Source organism: Podarcis filfolensis, assembly GCF_964270895.1.
Source record: "Podarcis filfolensis genome assembly, chromosome: 14".
Lineage (NCBI taxonomy): Eukaryota > Metazoa > Chordata > Lepidosauria > Squamata > Lacertidae > Podarcis > Podarcis filfolensis.
The window spans coordinates 26,708,345-26,726,516 of record NC_139616.1 but is presented as its reverse complement, the minus strand read 5'-3'; the positions used below and the strand labels follow the sequence as shown (position 1 = coordinate 26,726,516).

The 18,172-nt window shown below is 50.1% G+C and overlaps 1 protein-coding gene across 2 annotated transcripts in view; it reads right to left on the bottom strand.

The window, feature by feature from the left end:
• The window catches only part of ADAMTS7 (ADAM metallopeptidase with thrombospondin type 1 motif 7), a 66,257-nt gene extending 51,732 nt beyond the window's left edge, over positions 1 to 14,525 (bottom strand). The window contains exons 1-9 of one of the 2 annotated variants that reach the window (XM_083586148.1): positions 14,347 to 14,525; positions 11,941 to 12,302; positions 10,314 to 10,512; positions 8,572 to 8,759; positions 7,161 to 7,244; positions 5,521 to 5,645; positions 4,286 to 4,435; positions 3,135 to 3,278; positions 84 to 228 (exon numbers count right to left, since the gene is read on the bottom strand). In XM_083586148.1, coding sequence (XP_083442274.1) covers positions 84 to 228; positions 3,135 to 3,278; positions 4,286 to 4,435; positions 5,521 to 5,645; positions 7,161 to 7,244; positions 8,572 to 8,759; positions 10,314 to 10,512; positions 11,941 to 12,302; positions 14,347 to 14,413 — 1,464 coding nt within the window. In that variant the 5' untranslated portion in view covers positions 14,414 to 14,525. Of the gene's footprint in view, positions 1 to 83; positions 229 to 3,134; positions 3,279 to 4,285; positions 4,436 to 5,520; positions 5,646 to 7,160; positions 7,245 to 8,571; positions 8,760 to 10,313; positions 10,513 to 11,940; positions 12,330 to 14,346 lie in introns of both variants that reach the window. The other variant, XM_083586147.1, reaches the window with a different exon arrangement.
• Between the last annotated feature and the right edge of the window lie 3,647 nt (positions 14,526 to 18,172).

The window sequence follows — 18,172 nt, the reverse complement described above, 5'->3', positions numbered from 1 at the left end:
ACCTGCATACCCTGTTTAGAATTTGATGCTGCTGCTGCATCCAAAATAACTGGGGAGCCCCCAAGGTTCCAGCCCCTCCTTACATCCATATCTTCACAGTAGGTGGAGTAGGCACCATACTGGAGCCGGCACTGATGGCTGACATCGTAGAGGACTCCTGGCGGGATGGAGGGGAAGTCAATCACATCTTTGGCCGGTGGGTCATCCAGGCAGAGCCCCCAGCCCCGGCTGTGGAGAGAAAGACCCAAATGAAAGGGGTGAACACAAAGCCATGGGTTGCTGAATTAGCCAAAGGCCTGGGAGAAGGGGAATGTTTTCACCTGGTACCTAAAGATATGCAACAAAGGCTTTATAGGTCAAAACCAGCGCTCTGAATCGGGACTGGAAACAAATTGGCAGCCAGTGCAGTTGGGCCAGGATCGGTGTAATATGCTCAAAACTGTCTTGCCCAAGTGAGCAACCAGGCGACCAAATTCTGCACCAGCTGAAGTTTCCCAACAGTCTTCAGAGGCAGCCACACATATAACATGCTGCAGTAATCTAACCTAGGTTACCAGGACATTGATGACAGAAGTTAGGCTATCCGTGTCTGGATAGGGGCAGAGTTGGGCCACCAGCTGAAGCTGATGGAAGGTACTACGCGCCATCAAAGCCACCTGAATTTCCAGGCTGGCTTGAGCCCCAGGACCTCTTATCTGACACAATGGCCTCTGCAAGCAGACCTCGAGCCTTTAGGCAGGGTTCTACCTCATTCCCAAGTGAGCCCAAGGCAAGGCCTGAATGGCTTGGCTCATTCACTGCCTTGGAGCCATGGGCCTGAAATCTGGGCTAAGGTGCTGGTTGCTTGCTCTGTCACAAGAAATAGCAAGAAAAGGGCCGACAGGCAGCTGGACTGCAGCTGCTGCCCTCACAACCTCTGTGGTTCTTTTCTACAAGAGCCAAAGCGGGGAAGAGCAGCTGGGCCAAGCAGGAGCTGACAGACAGACCCCCAATCCCCAGGCGCTTGGCTTAAGTGCCCTGGGGGGAGGCAGGAATTGGCAGCAAGGAGGTGCTAAAAATAAAGCCGGAGGAAAGAATTTGGCACAACCTTTCCAAGAGGACCAGTCTCATCTGGGACATGGCTGGAGTCCACACTAGAAGCACAGGGCCAAGGCAGAGCCAAATCCCTCCTTGATCAAGGCTTTAACTGTTTATCTCTCATTCATGTAACCCACACACTGTTCAATTCTGAGTGTTGACCCACATACAGCCATCCAGTGATGTAGTGTTATGCGACCCCCGAGTCAAAGAGATAAGTAACTATTCAACCTTTAGAAGACACCTGAAGGCAGCTCTGTATAGGGAAGGTTTTTTAAAAAAATATTTAATTGTTTTATTATGTTTTTATATATGTTGGAAGCCACTCAGAGCGGCTGGGGCAACCCAGACCAATGGGTAGGGCATAAATAGTAAAAAATACTATTGTTATTAGGAGGGACGCAGGTGGTGCTGTGGTCTAAACCACAGAGCCTAGGGCTTGCCGATCAGAAGGTCGGCGGTTTGAATCTCCGCGACAGGGTGAGCTCTCGTTGCTCGGTCCCTGCTCCTGCCAACCTAGCAGTTCGAAAGCACATCAAAGTGCAAGTAGATAAATAGGTACCACTCCGGCGGGAAGGTAAACGGCGTTTCCATGCGCTGCTCTGGTTCACCAGAAGCGGCTTAGTCATGCTGGCCACATGACTCGGAAGCTGCACGCCGGCTCCCTCGGCCAGTAAAGCGAGATGAGTGCCGCAACCCCAGAGTCGGCCGCAACTGGACCTAACGGTCAGGGGTCCCTTTACCTTTACTATTGTTATTGTTGTTGTTATTGAATAGGACGTCGTTAATTTCATCAGATAAATGTAGGAGGGTATGGGATCAGGGTGAGGGGCAAATTTCTGCAGTGGGGTCCCTGCCTCAAGCCTCCTAGAACTGCCTCATCAGCATGAAAAGCAAACTTTTCGGCCACTGTGTGCTTCAAAGTTAAGCACTGAGAACCAATAAAAGACAGGTGGGCCTTCCGTTTCAAGAGAGTGGGGTGCAAGTTCTCCTACGTACCATGAAACTTCAATGAAAACACAAATGAAGTCACCTGAAAGAAGATCTTGGAGCTCCCCAAATAATTTGCCCATGTACGTGCACAGAAAATAGTAGATCCAAGTCTATTTTTTCCAGCCAGAACTTGCCAGAACTCAGTTCCGGCACCTCTGTAGAGGGCACCACTGCCATTATGAGAGAACAAGGGAGGTGTTCATGGTGCGTTCCAGCACCTCTTTTTCTAGAAACATAGCACTGAGCAGAACTACCTGAAAGGCAACGCGTGGAGATCTGCGCTGGTCATTGCAATGCATCTTTAATTACAGTTGTACCTCGGGTTAAGTACTTAATTCGTTCCGGAGGTCTGTTCTTAACCTGAAACTGTTCTTAACCTGAAGCACCACTTTAGCTAATGGGGCCTCCCACTGCTGCTGTGCCACCGGAGCACAATTTCTGTTCTCATCCTGAAGCAAAGTTCTTAACCCGAGGTACTATTTCTGGGTTAGCGGAGTCTGTAACCTGAAGCGTATGTAACCTGAGGTACCACTGTATTATTATTGTATGTTTATGGGATTATTGCATAATCTTTGAAACAGCATAGGTGTGAGCGGGCACAGGTGTGACTATCGTTTGCAGTGTGCCGTTCCTGCAGAAGTCCACGGCTTGTGACTCAGTCGGTAGAGCATGACACTCTTAGTCTGAGTTATGGGTTCAAGCCCCACGTTAGGCAAGAATCCTGCGTTGCAGGGGGTTGGACTAGATGACCCTCACGGTCTGTTCCAGTTCTACAGTTCTGTGATTCTATGGCTCATAATTCAAAAATCACCATGTCAAAAAAAACATTCAAAAGCCTAAAGGGGCATTGACTTCAGGAGCCCTCTCTGCTGATGTCAGCACCTGAGAAGGTCTGTAGGGAAGGAGAAGATCTTTCAGGTATTTGGGGCTTAAGCCGTTTCATTGACTCAAATGACCCAATGCCTCACCCCACCCCTCCAACACACACAGAGTGAACAACGACCCCTGCATCGCAGCCACAGCTATCGAGATCTACGCCAATGGTAATGGCCCCCCAGACTTACTCGAGGAAGCGGGTGATGTACTCCCTGCTGCAGTGGGACCAGGTGAGTGGCGAGGTGTCGTACAGGAGCTGTGGAGACATGATGAAAGGTCTTTTCCCAACTGGCTCACAGTCATTGCCGCTTCCGTCATGCTGAATCCCAAAACTGTAAGAGCACAGCCCCGCAAAGGGGGAGGTGAGCCACGCGCCCAGAGACACGACCGCAAAGGAGCTTCAAGGGGGCACCCCAAGATCCGGGACGGAAGCCAAATTCACATCCTCACACCCCGGGGCGGGAGTCTTCCCTCCCCGAGCCTTCGAGGGATCAGCCTTGGCTGACCAAGTGCTCTCCAGAGTGGTTGAGACTACAATTCCCATCAGCCCCAGCCAGCAGGGTCATGTGACACTGGGGCCATGCTGTCTGGGGGAAAAGGGAGGTAGTAGGCTCTAAATCAGGGGTCGGCAAGGTTTACCGGCCATGGGCTGGATCACTTCCACGGAGATCGTCCGTGGGCTGGACTGGTGCAGCGTGATGCTGGAAATTGCGTCTGTGCATGTCCACGGCACCGGAAATTGCTTCTGCGCATGCCCAGATGGCGAAAACCACACCTGCGCAGAAGCACTTTCCGGCATCTAAACATGTGCAGACACGATTTCCAGTATCTGTGTGTGCTCAGACGCAATTTCCGGTGCTGCTCAGCAAGTCCCCGCACTGCACCAGTTTAGCGCAGCGTGTGGGAGACTCGCTGAGCAGGCAGCTTGGTTCAGGGGCGGCTCGTGGGCCGGTAAAATGGTCTTCGTGGGCCGCATCTGGCTCATGGGCCGCAGGTTGCTGACCCCTGCTCCAAATGCAGAATTCCCTGACCTGGTGACCTCCAAATGTTTTGGACTACAACTCCCATCAACCCCAGCTCAAGCCCTGAAGCAGGATCTGAGCACAAGAGCCTTCTCCCCTCCTCTGTTTTCCAGCAAACGGCATTCAAAAGCATTGCTGCCTCCAACTATGGAGGTAGAGCATGGGCATCATGGCTAGTAGCCATCAATAGTCCTCTCCTCCACAAATTTGTCTAACCCTTTTTTTAAAAGCATCTAGATTAGTGGCCATCACTGCCTCTTGTGGGAGGGAGTTCCACAGTTTAGCTATGCTTTGTGTGAGCTCTGCCCCTCCAGTACCTGTGTCCAAGTTCGTGAGCCACAGTGAAGGCCAAAGGGAGCCCCGTGTCCTCGTTGATGTTGCAGCTCCTGTGAGGCTGGCACATGCCGGAGACGTGAGACAGGCCGAGAGTCTCACAGGGACGGTTCATGGCGGCACAGAGGTCTTTCCTTCCCCAGGCAGGCAGGAAACACACACATGAGGAAAAAAGAGGCAGCAGTCAGCCTGGTGTGTTTGCATAAAGGGTTGTGCAGAGGTTCTATCACATCCGCTGTTAATTGCATATTCATTCCAATCTGAGTAGATAACAGCCAGTGTAATGTAGCTGTTAGATTGTCGGACCTGGGGGATCAGGGTTCGAATCCCCACTTGGCCAGGAAGCTCACCGGGTGACCTTGGTTCAATCCCTCCCCCTCAGCCAAAAGTATGTGGGAGGATAGTTGAATTGATAATGAAAAAATTAACACACCGCTTGTGCACTGTGTACTGCATATGAAACTTAATGTACCACTGGACAAGTTACCGTAGCTATATGTTGGTTTTGTATTTACATGAAAACCAATAAAAATTATTTGGAGGGGGTGGAGTGGGGAAGACGAGCAGGAGAACCAATAATAACGGTAATGATAATAATAATAAATAATAATATTACATTATTAATTATTATCAATATATTATTAATTATTATTATTAATATATTATTAATTATTATCAATATATTATTGTTGTTGTTGTTGTTGTTATTTATACGCCCCCCATCTGGCTGGGCTTCCCCAGCCACTCTGGGCGGCTTCCAACAAAATATTAAAATATTAAAAGATGCTATATATATGTAAGAAATAAAACAAACAAACCTGGTGCACTCCACATGTTCATAGAATTGTGGAGTTGGAAGGCACCCCAAGGGTCATCTACTCCAACCCCCTAAAATGCAGGAATCCTGCCCACAGCCGTCCCTGGGTGGGCTTGAACCACCAACCTTCTGGTTAACAGCCAGATGCACGGACCCAATGCACCACACAGGCTCCGTGTTGCATGATGCCTCCAGCTCTCTTTACCACCCCAATCACTGGCTCTGCCAGCTGGGACCGAAGGGATCTGGAAACCTACGACATCAGTGGGGAACCATAAGGGATGCCCTTGCTCGTAGCGCATGGACTTACCACTCAGTGACCTAAAAAAATGTTGGGTGGTTTATAAATGCCTTCAGAGAAATGCGTGGCAGCGCCAAAGCAGAGCCTGAGCAGAGCTATACCTTGTGAGCAGGACAGCCACATCGTGGTGCAGCGGATGGTCGTCCCCCTTCACATTGATGGCCTTCTGCCATTTGCAGAAACTCCTCAAGGTGTTGTCTGCGTGGTGAGTGATTTTCAGGTCGTCCTACAGAAATGGAGATGAGATGCTTTGGTCCAACCCCACCTGTGCCCAGTTCTGGGCATCACTATTTAAGAAGGATGTTGACCAGCTGGAAGGTTTTGCAGAAGAGGAGGACCAGGATGATCAAGGGTCTGGAAGTCAAGCCTTATGAGAAACAGTTGAGGGAGATGGGTATGTTTAGTTTGGAGAAGAAGAGACTGAGAGGAGGTACGATAGCCATCTTCCAATATCTGAAGGGCTGCCCGTCACATGGAAGATGGAGCAAGTTCTGCTGCTCCAGAGGGGAAGACCGGAACCAATGGATTCAAACAACAAGAAAGGAGATTCTGACTAAATATTAGGATAAAATTTCCGTTAGCAAAAGTGGAACAGACTCCCTCGGAAGGTGGTGGACTCTCTCCATCAGTGGGGGGTTTTAAGCAGAGGTTGGCTGGCCATCTGTCAGGGAACCTTTAGCTGTGACTCCTGCACTGCAGAGTGTTGGTCTACATGACCCTTGAGGTTCCTTTCAGCTCTTCAATTCTATGATTCTATGCTTTGCACTGTATTCCTGTTTAGCATTCCATCAAGACACATTTTGGGGGCATTCCCATTACTCTGTGTCCTCCACCTTATTATTTACAAAGCTCCTAAGAGGGTCGGATACTAAACAGGCCTTTGCCAAGCTGCTGTACTCTCCAGACATTTTGGACTATGATTTCCAACAGCCCTGGCCAATGTTTCAAGAGATCCTGGACCTCGTGCATCCCATCACTGATGTGCCTATCGGTGTCATTGCCCTGAGCAACATCTCTTGCTGTTGGTCCAGCCCTGCTTTGAAGAGTCCCCCTCCCCAATAATTGCATGCATAAGCACGCAATACAAGCCCACAACATCTCCTCCCAACACACCCTAGCAGCCTAATCTGCACAGAAATGCACACACCCATAGACAAATTAGAAGACTCGTGCATGAAGGACCCTCACCACTGCAAACCACCGCCTTTCCAGAAACACTTCCTGCATTTCAACGAGGCAGCACTAGGCTGACAGGGGAAGCCTGAAAAAGCCACTGAAATTGCTTCAGGGAGAAACTGCTATGTGGTCTGCGGGGTTGTGCAGAGAGGCACCTAAATTCCCAGATGCCCGTTCAACCTAATTGCAGAAAGTTGTTCCTACATCCTGTGAGGTGCTGGCAGGAAAAGAAGGTGTGCTAGCTAACCTCAGAATCATAGAATTGTAGAGACAGGAGGGACCCAAACGGCCATCTAGTCCTACCCTCTGCAATGTAGGATTCACAGGTAAATGCTTCTGTCATTATTATATTTCTTTATATACCACAATTTCCCCAGAACAGAACTCAAGGCAGCTTACATAAATAAAAAACAACGCAGATAAAATACAAAAAGCTAAAAGCGTATAGAATGCAATTGCTAAAAAGTAATTAAATGAATAATAATAATAATAATAATAAAACACCTGAATCTATTAAAATACAGATAATGAAAACAGCACAGCGATATTAAAAGCCTCTTTGTACCTCTTCTTCTTCCAGGAAGATAAGGCGCACAATGGAAACATGGATAGGGTTCCCAATGCTGGCATCGTGGAACATTCCGGCCACCTGTGCCAAAGGAGAAACAGAGCTGATGAAGGCTAAGGGGGTGGAGGGTGGGAAGACCCCGCTATCACCACACTCCCTTTGTAACTCACACACATTCATTGCAATTATATCCCACCTTTTTCTCCAAGCAATACATGCTTCTCCCCTTCCTCATTCAAATCCCTGTTAGCTTCATAGCCAAGGGGGGATTTGAACCCTGGTCTCTCAGGTCTTAGTCTGGCATTCTAACCACCATGCTACACTTGGTCCTCAGAAGATCAAGGCTGGTATTCAACGCTAGTCCTGCTCAGAGCAGACCCACTAAAGCTGATGGACCCGACATAGGGCTCATTCATGCTTCCGTCTGCCCCACTGCTTTCCTCCGGGGAAAGCAGCAGCTTGGCACTGAATTGGAATAAACAGCAATAGGATTTTACACAGATTGTCTTTTTTCTGATTTAGAGCTAAGAAGTGATAAAAATTTCACACACAGTTACAGTCGTACCTTGGAAGTCAAACGGAATCCGTTCCAGAAGTCCGTTCAACTTCCAAAACGTTCGGAAACCAAAGCGCTTCTGATTGGCTGCAGGAAGCTCCTGCAGCCAATCGGAAGCCGCAGAAGCCCCATCGGACATTCGGCTTCCAAAAGAACATTCGAAAACCAGAACACTCACTTCCGGGTTTCGATTGTTCAGGAGCCGATTTGTTCAGGAGCCAAGGTGTTTCAGATCCAAGGTACGCCTGTACAGTGGTACCTTGGGTTACATACGCTTCAGGTTACAGACTCTGCTAACCTAGAAATAGTACCTTGGGTTAAGAACTTTGCTTCAGGATGAGAACAGAAATCGTGCGGCAGCAGCGGGAGGCCCCATTAGCTAAAGTGGTGCTTCAGGTTAAGAACAGTTTCAGATTAAGAACAGACTTCCGGAATGAATTAAGTACTTAACCAGAGGTACAACTGTACCTATAAAAATGTTACATTAATACGAATGTTACTAATATATAGAAATCAGTATCAATTCCATTTTCTTCTGACACACTCTCCCTCTCAGTCTCTGGGTTCTCGCCCAAGGTCCAACAAACTCTCAGTTCACCCACAAAAGTCTCATAACAGCAGAGATCACCCTAGTCTCTCCCTCTAGACCTGTTACTATCTTCATTAGTGGGTTCTGCAAACCACTATTGTGAATAATACTTTTTAAGGGGGAGGGGGCATTGGGGATAAGTTGATGGGACCAAAGGGGAATTGGCCTGGAAAAGTGTGGGAACCACTGGTCTAGTGCACTGAACAGCTTTCCCCACCCAGTACAAAGACTGGTTCTCTCTCTCCCACCCCTGAAGGACTCACCATGTTCATGACCGTCAGGACGTACTTCTCGACGTTCTCGCTGCCATGATACTTGACCATCTTGGTGTCGGCCACCACCAGGGTCTCCACCCACTTCTCCTTGCTGACGGAGCGCTGCTTGATCCGCCGCTTCCTCCGCCGCTTCTCCTCCCACTTCTCTCTCTGCTTCTCAGAGGTCTCGAGGCTTTCTTGGAGGTTGAGAGAAGATGAGAGGATGGCTGGGACCCTCTGCTGCTACTGCTCTACAAGCAGGTTAGCCTCGAAGCATCTGGGTCCCTTCAACAGGGGTATGGGTCCATCTGTGCCCTACAGATGTGGTTGGACTCCATCTCCCATCACCACTCATGACCACTGAGGGCAGCAGGCTTGGGAAGGCTGATGTCACTCAAGGATGGGGAACCTGAAGTTCTCCAGATGTTCTTTAGCTTCCACTCCTAACACTGCCAATTGACCATGCTGGTTTGGACTGGTGGAAGCTGATGTCCAACAGGCTTCCAACCCCTGCATCTATGCCATCTTCCCACTCAAATAATGGGATCTAACATACCTCTTTCCTCTGCAATAAGGATGCATGCCCACCACCCAACTTTGATTCTCCAGGCAAGTTTTTGCTGTAGTCCAGGGGTGGGAAAACTTTGGCTCTCCAGATGTTGCTGTACTACAACTTCCAGCAGCCAGCATAGTCCAACCGCGATGGGAGTTGTAGTTCAGAAAAGCTTCTGAAACCATGTTTTGAATGGTGGGGGGAATCCTAAAAGCAACAGGGGCAAACTCTCACCCCAAGCCTTCAGGTGGAAAGTGTTTACTGTAGGGGAACAGTATCCGTGGTTAATCAGTGTCTCGACTCAAAGTGAAATCTACAAGTTAGACCATCCCAGGCAAGGTGGGAGGCCCAAAGTGCAATCAAAACCCACCGAGAACATCCCCCAATTTGCTCCAGAGGCTTTTTTCCCCCAGTGGCAACATAGATGGAGATTTTTAGGAGCTGCATGGCATGAAGAAAACCTTGCCCTTTGGGGAATGCCCAGTCAGGGCTGCACCATCTCCCACACAATCCCCGCTCTCTCTTCCAGCCTTTGAACTGCGGTCACGGTCAATTAGGCAGCTGGAAAGGGAACTTTGGAAACAACTCCCCTGCAAAAATGCAGAAAATGCTCTTCTGAATTGTGTCCAAAAGATTTTGGACAGCCTTCCCCAACCTGGTGCCCTCCAGATGTTTTGGACTACAACCCCCACCAGCCCCAGCCAGCACAAACCTATTTTTTTCTGCTTCTTTTTTTTTTTGCAGGCGCATTGTTTCTAAAGTTCTCTTTTCATTCATGCTGGCTGGGGCTGATGGGAGTTGTAGTCCAAAATATCTGGAGGGTACCAGGTTGGGGAAGTCTGTATTTAGAGGTCAAAAGGTGAAAACCAGCCCTGGTCTGCTTAGCTGAGCCACAGCTGAAAACATGTCCCCAGTAATTTCCATTAAGAAGCATGGATTCAACATTTCTCTGGATAAAAAGTCCCCCGCTACAGACTTGATGCTGTTTTTATCACCCACGACTGCTGTTCACATTGACACGCACATTCATGTGAGCAGCATTCATGCCATTAATGTCACATCTAGGGGACATATAATGTGAATTTTCAAATAACAAAGTCAGCATGCAATCTCGGGGAGGAAAGTAAGCAAGCTAACACATTAGGAAGCTTCCTTCAGCCAACAAATCATTTGTGAACCGGGGGGGGGGGGGAGTTACCTTGGACCCCGCACATCCTGGCAACGGCAGACTGCTTCCTGTCTTGCTTCGTGCTCACGACCGAAATAAACTCTTCGGCCTCATAATCTGGGACGTGGCGTCTATATATCCTGTGGGGATGGGCCGCCTTCTCCCTGGAGTTGCTCTCAGGCAGTGGCTCGATAAAGAAGTCTTCGTTAGCCAGCCGGAAGACTCCTTTCTGGAGACGACAAGAGTCATCATCACTACGGTACTTCAGTTTCCAAAGAGTTTGCAGATGTGGTTGCAAATAACATAAGAACATAAGAAGAGCCTGCAGGATGAAGCCAATGACCTATCTAGTCCAGGAACCTGTTATATAATAAATAAATAAACCTGACTATAATAAAACCTTTCAGGATTGGACCGTCACTGAGAGTGGAATGAGGCTCCTAACATCAGTGGTCTCAGAATCTCATGTGTGTTGCGCATGATCTCTTCTGCAAAGCTTTCCAGGGCACGCCATGCAGGAGTCTTGTTTGTTTCCTTTAATCACAATATCTAAGAATAAAACATTACTTTTTTTTAATAAAAAGCAAAAATAATCTGCAAAGGAGACGAGACTTATAATTACCTTTACTCGTGCCGAACAACAATCGCCAAACCAGATGTTGTACAAAAACATAACAAAAGAGGGATGTGGCACTGAAGGTCAGCGGCATTTATAACTTGCCATTAAGGAAGTTTCCAACTCTACAATGCATCAAAGCCACCAGGTCAGTTTCTAAGCCAGGCTTCCCCAACCTGGTGCCCTCCAGGTGTCTTGGACTACAACTCCCATCAGTCCCAGTCATGATGAGAACACAGCCATGCTGCCTGGGGCTAATGATGTTGAGTTGATGGGAGTTGTGGTCCAAAACACCTGGAAGGCACCAGAATCATAGAATTGTAGAGTTGAAAGGGACCCCAAGGGTCATCTAGTCTAACCCTCTACAGTACAGGAATCTCAGCTAAAGCATCCTTGACAGATGGCCATCCAACCACTGCTTATAAACCTCCAAGGAAGGAGAGTCCACAACCTCCAGAGGAAGACCGTTCCACTGCCAAACAGCTCTTACTGTCAGAAGGTTTTTCCCTATGTTTAGTTGGAATCTCCTTTCTTGTAACTTGAAGCCATTGGTTCAAGACCTGCCCCAGGCTATTGCAGGGGGTAGGGATGCGGGTGGCGCTGTGGGTTAAACCACTGAACCTAGGGCTTGCCGATCAGAAGGTTGGCGGTTCGAATCCCCGCGACGGGGTGAGCTCCCGTTGCTCGGTCCCTGCTCCTGCCAACCTAACAGTTCAAAAGCACGTCAAAGTGCAAGTAGATAAATAGGTACCGCTCTGGCGAGAAGGTAAACGGCGTTTCCGTGCGCTGCTCTGGTTCACGAGAAGCGGCTTAGTCATGCTGGCCACATGACCTGGAAGCTGAACGCCGGCTCCCTTGGCCAATAAAGCGAGATGAATGCCGCAACCCCAGAGTCGGCCACGACTGGACCTAATGGTCAGGTGTCCCTTTACCTTTATTGCAGGGGGTTGGACTAGATGACCCACTGGGTCCCTTGCAACTCTGCAATTCTACGATCCGATGGTTCTACATCTTAAGATGCAAAGAGTCCATGATGCTTACCAGCCCATCACAGGTGCTTAGAGCAGCCAATCCACTTTCTTGTTCCTGGTTCTGAACGGACCCGATCATATGACATGAGTTCTGCTTGTAAGCTTGGATCTTGGCATGGGCGATGCCTCCAAACCGTCTCTCACTGACGAAGCCGGGAGCCAGGAGGCGGCTGTTCAGGCTCAGGTTGAACATCAGCTCCTGCCCTCGGTGGTACAGCTTGTAGAAAGCAAGCGGGCGATTCCTCGAGGAGATGGCCCTTTTGTACAGCGAGCGGTAGGACAGGTTGTAAGAGAGGAAAAAGCCTCGCTCGTCCACCTTGACGGGGTGAACGACGTCATAGCCAGGATCTTGTGCATCGGCAGATCCAACCCCTGCAGGAAATACTTTGGAATGATCATCTGGAAAGAGGAAGGGCCAGACCCTCAAAGGCAGCAACAAGGCACCTTCCAAGTGTTTTAGACCAGAAGCCGGTCAGCAATAACTCACAAGGTGTCAGTGAACTCTTTATTCAAAGAAACAACCAAGCTCAGGCCTATTTAGCACCGCAACTCTTCCCAGCAGATCTTGCCCCAATGAGGCAGTTGTGAGGCCAGCGTTAGAAACTGAGATATAAAAGCTAGGAGCCAAGTAGCACCATAAACCTGGGTTATGGTCGCCGCAAGGATATGGCCAGGCACATTTTTTCCTACAAGGTTATGAAGCTGAAGGAAGATGTGCTGGACTCATCAGCAGGGTCACGCCAAGGTGCCAAAGGAACAGTGCACCTTCTTGTCTGGTGATGGCACTCGAGGCTCATGGAGAAGGAACGGTCAGGGAGTCTGACTGTCAGGAGCCTTCTCTGCCCCCTTAACATTGTGGTCCCTTGCCCAGAGATTTTGAGAGACCCCTGGAGTTGGCACATCTGACCCTTGAGGTTCCTTCCAGCTCTACAGTTTTATTGTTCTACTAGGCTGGAATCAAAGAGTCGGACACGACTAAACAACAAGCTGCAATCTGTGCTTTCCAAAGCTTTATCACCTAAGCTCTGGCTGGCAGACAGCACCTGAGAGTGCAGGTAGACAAATCTCCAGTTTCCTCTGCTCTGTCCTCCAGAGGTCAAGAGCGGGAGATGATCCTGGCTGCTGGGTCAGGCCAAAGGGGGCCCAACTAGTCCAGCATCCTGTTCTCTCAGTGGCCAACCAGGCACCCCAAGTGAAAGCCCTCAAGTGGGACCTGAGAACAACAGCACTCTCCCCTCCTGCAGGTTTCAGTCTCTGGCGTTCAACATCATGCTGCCTGAGCTAGTATATACTTTGGCCCTTGTGGCCAGTAACTATTGAAAGTGCTTTCATGAATGAAAGCATTCTTTCATGGATGTCTTTCATCCTTTTTTAAAGGCTACTAGCCATGATGCCTATACCACCTGCAGGGAATTGCAGGTGAGCAGAGTGCTCTTGCACTCAGGTGCTGCTCGCGGGGTTTCCCTTTGGGGCATCTGGTTGGCCACTGTGAGAAGGGGGTGCAGAACTAGATGGGCCAGTGGTCTGATCCTGCAGCCAAGCTCTTCCTTCTGTTTTAAAAGCCATTGGTTTGACTTTGGGAGCCCCGGAAGTGCACTCCATTGTCTCTCGAGACAGAGTGATGCCAGCCGAAAGCCATCCAACTTGGTGGCTGTCACTGCCTCCTGTGGGAGTGAATTTCACAATTTAACTCTGCACTGTGTGAAGATCTCCTTTCTTTTCTCTGTCCTGAATCTTCCAACATTCAGCATCACTGGGTGACCGTGAGTTCTAGTGTTAGAAGGCAGGGAGAAAAACTTTTCTCTATCCACTTTCTCGATTGGGACTCCAGAAAAGCTGAGATAGATCCCTCCTTTCTTCGGAGAAGGCCCAGCGGGTTCTACAAAGGAGCACACTGCCCCCCTTGAATAAAAACAGGCTGCCGGATGCCAGGAGGAGGAGGAGGAGAGCCTCCCAGCCCCCCCCCCCACAATCTTGCCACAAATATTTCCAAGGAAACAATAGAATTGGTGAGTGGGGAGTGGGGGGCGCTGCTCCAAGAAGCCTTTTGCCCAGATTCAGTCCACAAAGATCCAAAGCACCCACTGAAGTCTAGATGGCAGGCAGTGATCTTTTCAAAGCAATGCATAGAAGTTTGTTGTTGCTGCTGCTGCAAGAAGCTGCAACTTGAGCCGGGGCCCCCGACTTGCCCCCGCCCCGCCACCCCCCCGATTTGGCACCGTCTCCTCCTGCACCTTTGCCTCCGCCGGCCCTTCTTGAAAAGGCACTCTGTGCATGCTCCGAGCGCCCTAGCTTTGCATCCCTCCCCATGCAATAGGAACTATTCCCTGCCAGGAGCCGGGGGCTGCAGGCGAAGCCTCCAAGGGAGAAAGCAGGCGGCACAGTCCGACTCCCCACCCCGCTCCGCAGCACCCACCTGGCTTCTCGGTGCCGCCCCCCCGGCGGGCCAGGAGGGCGGCCACCAGGAGCAGCGGGAGGGCCATGCTGGGCAGGCGGCGGCCGGGGGGCGTCCTCAGGCTGCTGGCGGGGGGCGCCCGGCCGCCTGCTCCTCCATGCCCGCGGCTCCCGGCTTCGCGCCCTGGCCGGAGGCAGCAGCTGCACGACGCGAACGCGCTCGCCGCCGCCGCTTCTCCGGCCCCCACTGCGGGCAGCCTGGCCGGCGGGACAGCCCTGCGACGCCGCCTGCTGGAGACCGGCCGGAACTGCGCCGCCGCGTGGCAGAAGCGCGGTCTTGCAGCTCCGCTGCAGCCAGGGTCGCCCCATGACCTTGTCGCTGTCCATCAGCTGGGAACCCACCTTGCAGGGATGTTGTGCAGGTAAAGTGGAGAGGGAGGAGAACCACGCACGTCACTGGCTTGGAGGAACGGGCGGCGGGGAAGAATGCTTCTTCCCATAATAAATATTATTGTTGTCATTACTTTTGTTAATCTATTTTTTGCCCACCTATGTTCCCAGGGCGGGTTAAAGCATATTTTTAATTTTATTTTTTAAAAAAGAACACAACTTCCATGCATAAAAATAGGGTGGGTCCTTGAAACATACACCTTGAGTTTGAAAGGTGTGCATCTTCTCCAAATGCTGTATAATGAAGGCGCCAGATGTCCCACTGCTGGGAGGGAGTTCCAAAGCTTAGGGGACTCCATAGAGAAGGCCCTCTACTGGGCTGCCAACCCCCCCCACCGCCAAGCCTCTGAGGGCATAGGAAGACCAAAAGGAGCCCCCCTGCCACTTTCGGCACTGCAGACAGTCTGCGGTGAAGCAGGGTGGTGTCCCAGATATTTAGGGCTTACTGGGAGCAGTAAGAAGGTTCTTGATTTAAAGTTGTGCATTTCCAGGTCTTGCCTTTCTGATCGTGGAGATCCACTGAGCTTTGCTCACAGGTAAAGCACAATTCCTTTTCCCTCTCCAGGCAGAGGTGACCCAACAGGCCAACCAAGGCCATCTCAGTGCCAGAAAAGGGCCTGAAGCCAGACTGAAATGGATCTGGTTAATCTGCCTTGTACATCCTATAGTTTTGTTTTCCAGTAATCTGTTTAATCTGACTGCATCTTGCCTTTCAGTTCTCCAAGACAGCTGATGTAAGATAATGCACAATTTGAATATCCCATAGAAATAACTAGCATTAGATTGGAACCTGATAGGAATCAGCCTTCAATAAACTGCTGCTCTCCAGATGTTTTGGACTACAACTCCCACTGTCCAGCTGTGCTAAAAGGGCTGGTGGGCGTTGCAGGCCGACACACCTGGAGAGTCTCAGATTGGGGAAGACTGCCTGACATGCCAAACTATAGCTGGGGAAGCTTACCTATGGTTTGGCCCAGTGTCTGAACTGATCAAGCATGCTTTGCAGCAACAATCAGATACAGACACCATGGCTTGCACTAAATAGGATACGGCACAATGCCTGGCTTGACAAATAGGTATCTGTGGCTCAGTGGGTCAGTATGTCTGACTGTTAACCAGAAGGTTGGTGCTTTGAGGCCACCCAGGGACGGCTGTGGGTGGGATTCCTACATTGCAGGGGTTGGACTAGATGGCCCTTGGGGTATATTTCAACTCTACAATTCTACGAAACCCTAACTATGGCTGCAGCTTTGCCTCCAGAGACGGAGGTGCAATGGAAACAGGGAGTGCTGAGCATGTGGAACACCAACGCAGTCAGCAGTGATAAACTGTGGTTTGCAGTGGCGTAGCGTGGGTTGTCAGCACCCGGGGCAAGGCAAGTAATTTGCGCCCCCTAACCCGTGGATTTGCGCCCCCTAACCCGTGGATATGCCCTAACCCCAGATGTTGCGCCCGGTGCGGCCGGCCCCACCTGCACCACCCACGCTACGCCACTGGTGGTTTGCCTGTCCATTCGGAAGCTGGAAACACTTGGGTATTGTGTCCATTTATTTAAATCAGTCTCACACACTGCTTTGGGTTTCCAAAGGCACCTGGATTACTTTATTCTATTGGAAATAGAACTCCTGGCCTGATCTGGGATGGCAGGTTCAATGTTCTCATAGGCTATCATTCCCTGCTCACTGAGCCCATTATTATATTATTTCCTGCTTACGGAGTCCACCATTGAGCCCTGTCTTGGAACAAGGGTGCCATCTGGTGGGAAAAGGGAGAGGCAACCCTTTGTAGTCAGGGACGCGGGTGGCGCTGTGGGTTAAACCACAGAGCCTAGGACTTGCCGATCAGAAGGTCGGCGGTTCGAATCCCTGCAACAGGGTGAGCTCCCATTGCTCAGTCCCAGCTCCTGCCCACCTAGCAGTTCGAAAGCACGTCAAAGTGCAAGTAGATAAATAGGTACCGCTCTGGCGGGAATGTAAACGGCGTTTCCGTGCGCTGCTCTGGTTCGCCAGAAGCCGCTTAGTCCTGCCAACCTAGCAGTTCGAAAGCACATCAAAGTGCAAGTAGATAAATAGGCACCACTCCGGCGGGAAGGTAAACAGCGTTTCCATGCGCTGCTCTGGTTCACCAGAAGCGGCTTAGTCATGCTGGCCACATGACTCGGAAGCTGTACGCCAGCTCCCTCGGCCAGTAAAGCGAGATGAGCGCCGCAACCCCAGAGTCGGCCACGACTAGACCTAATGGTCAGGGGTCCCTTTACTTTTACCCTTTGTAGTCAGTGTCAATGAAAGCCAGCTGCTCTGTTCAAGGTTGGCATCACAACACCCTACCTTTTCCCTAGTTGCCATCCTGAGAAGGAAGCAGCCAAATTGCACACCTCTCTATGTGCAAGGACTCCTCAGAGACTTGGTGCCTGGAATGGGAAGGGAATCCTATAGTCCTGACAAGAAATCCTCAGCATGGGACATTTATCTCCACTGCCTCAGCACCCCTGGGGCAGAATGGGATCTCTGCCCCTTTGCCTTTTTCCCTCTAGGTGGCAGCATCAGAACCAGCACTATGGACAGCTCCATGCCTCCAAGTGGGGTAGGGTGGGTGGGTGGGTGGGTGGGACTTCTGAAGTCCCATTCTGCCTAGATTTATTTATTTATTTATTTATTTATTTTTACTTATTCAAAGCATTTTAAACCTTGCTTTTCAGCTTAAAAAAGCTCTCAGAGCAACATATAAGACTGCTTGCTGGCTTGAAGTCTAAAAGTCATGACACGAAAGGGAAAGGGGTTGGGAGGGAGGAGGAAAAAAGCAAGCTCAGGCACGTGTTTTTTTAGTTGCAGAGTTATTGCAACCACAAGAGTTGGAATGATAAAATTTGGAGGAGAAGATGATAGTGGTGTTTCTGCTGTGCTGGTGAGGCGGCCCGGTGGCCCCACCTCCCTCTCTCTGCTAAAGCATGATTGAAAGGCTGCAGTTGTGGGTAGGGCTTTCTGAGGCTGGTCTTTCAGCCCAGTCCCAACAAACCCCTCTCTTGACTGGCAGATCCAATGATGGAGGAAGAGGGCTTTTGGTGCACCTGCTCCTGAATCTGGGGTGTGGGAAGGTGGGGCAGATGAGTGGGCAGCTCCAGTTGTTGTGTGGAAAGGAAATTGTGGGTTGTGGCCAGCACTAGCCCAGAGTAGACCCAGTAAATTAATGAACCTAAGAGAGTCAGGTTCACTAACGACAATGAGGTCTATTCTAGGTGGAACTAGCATAGGATACAACCCTTAATAAATGAATAAAATACATGTTGTGTTTAAACCTGTTGTCAAATATAGACATATTTATATAAACTCTGACCCTACTCCCCCCCCCCCAAGATTATGTGGGGTACCTGGCTGGCCAGTTGGGAAACCTCTCCCAGA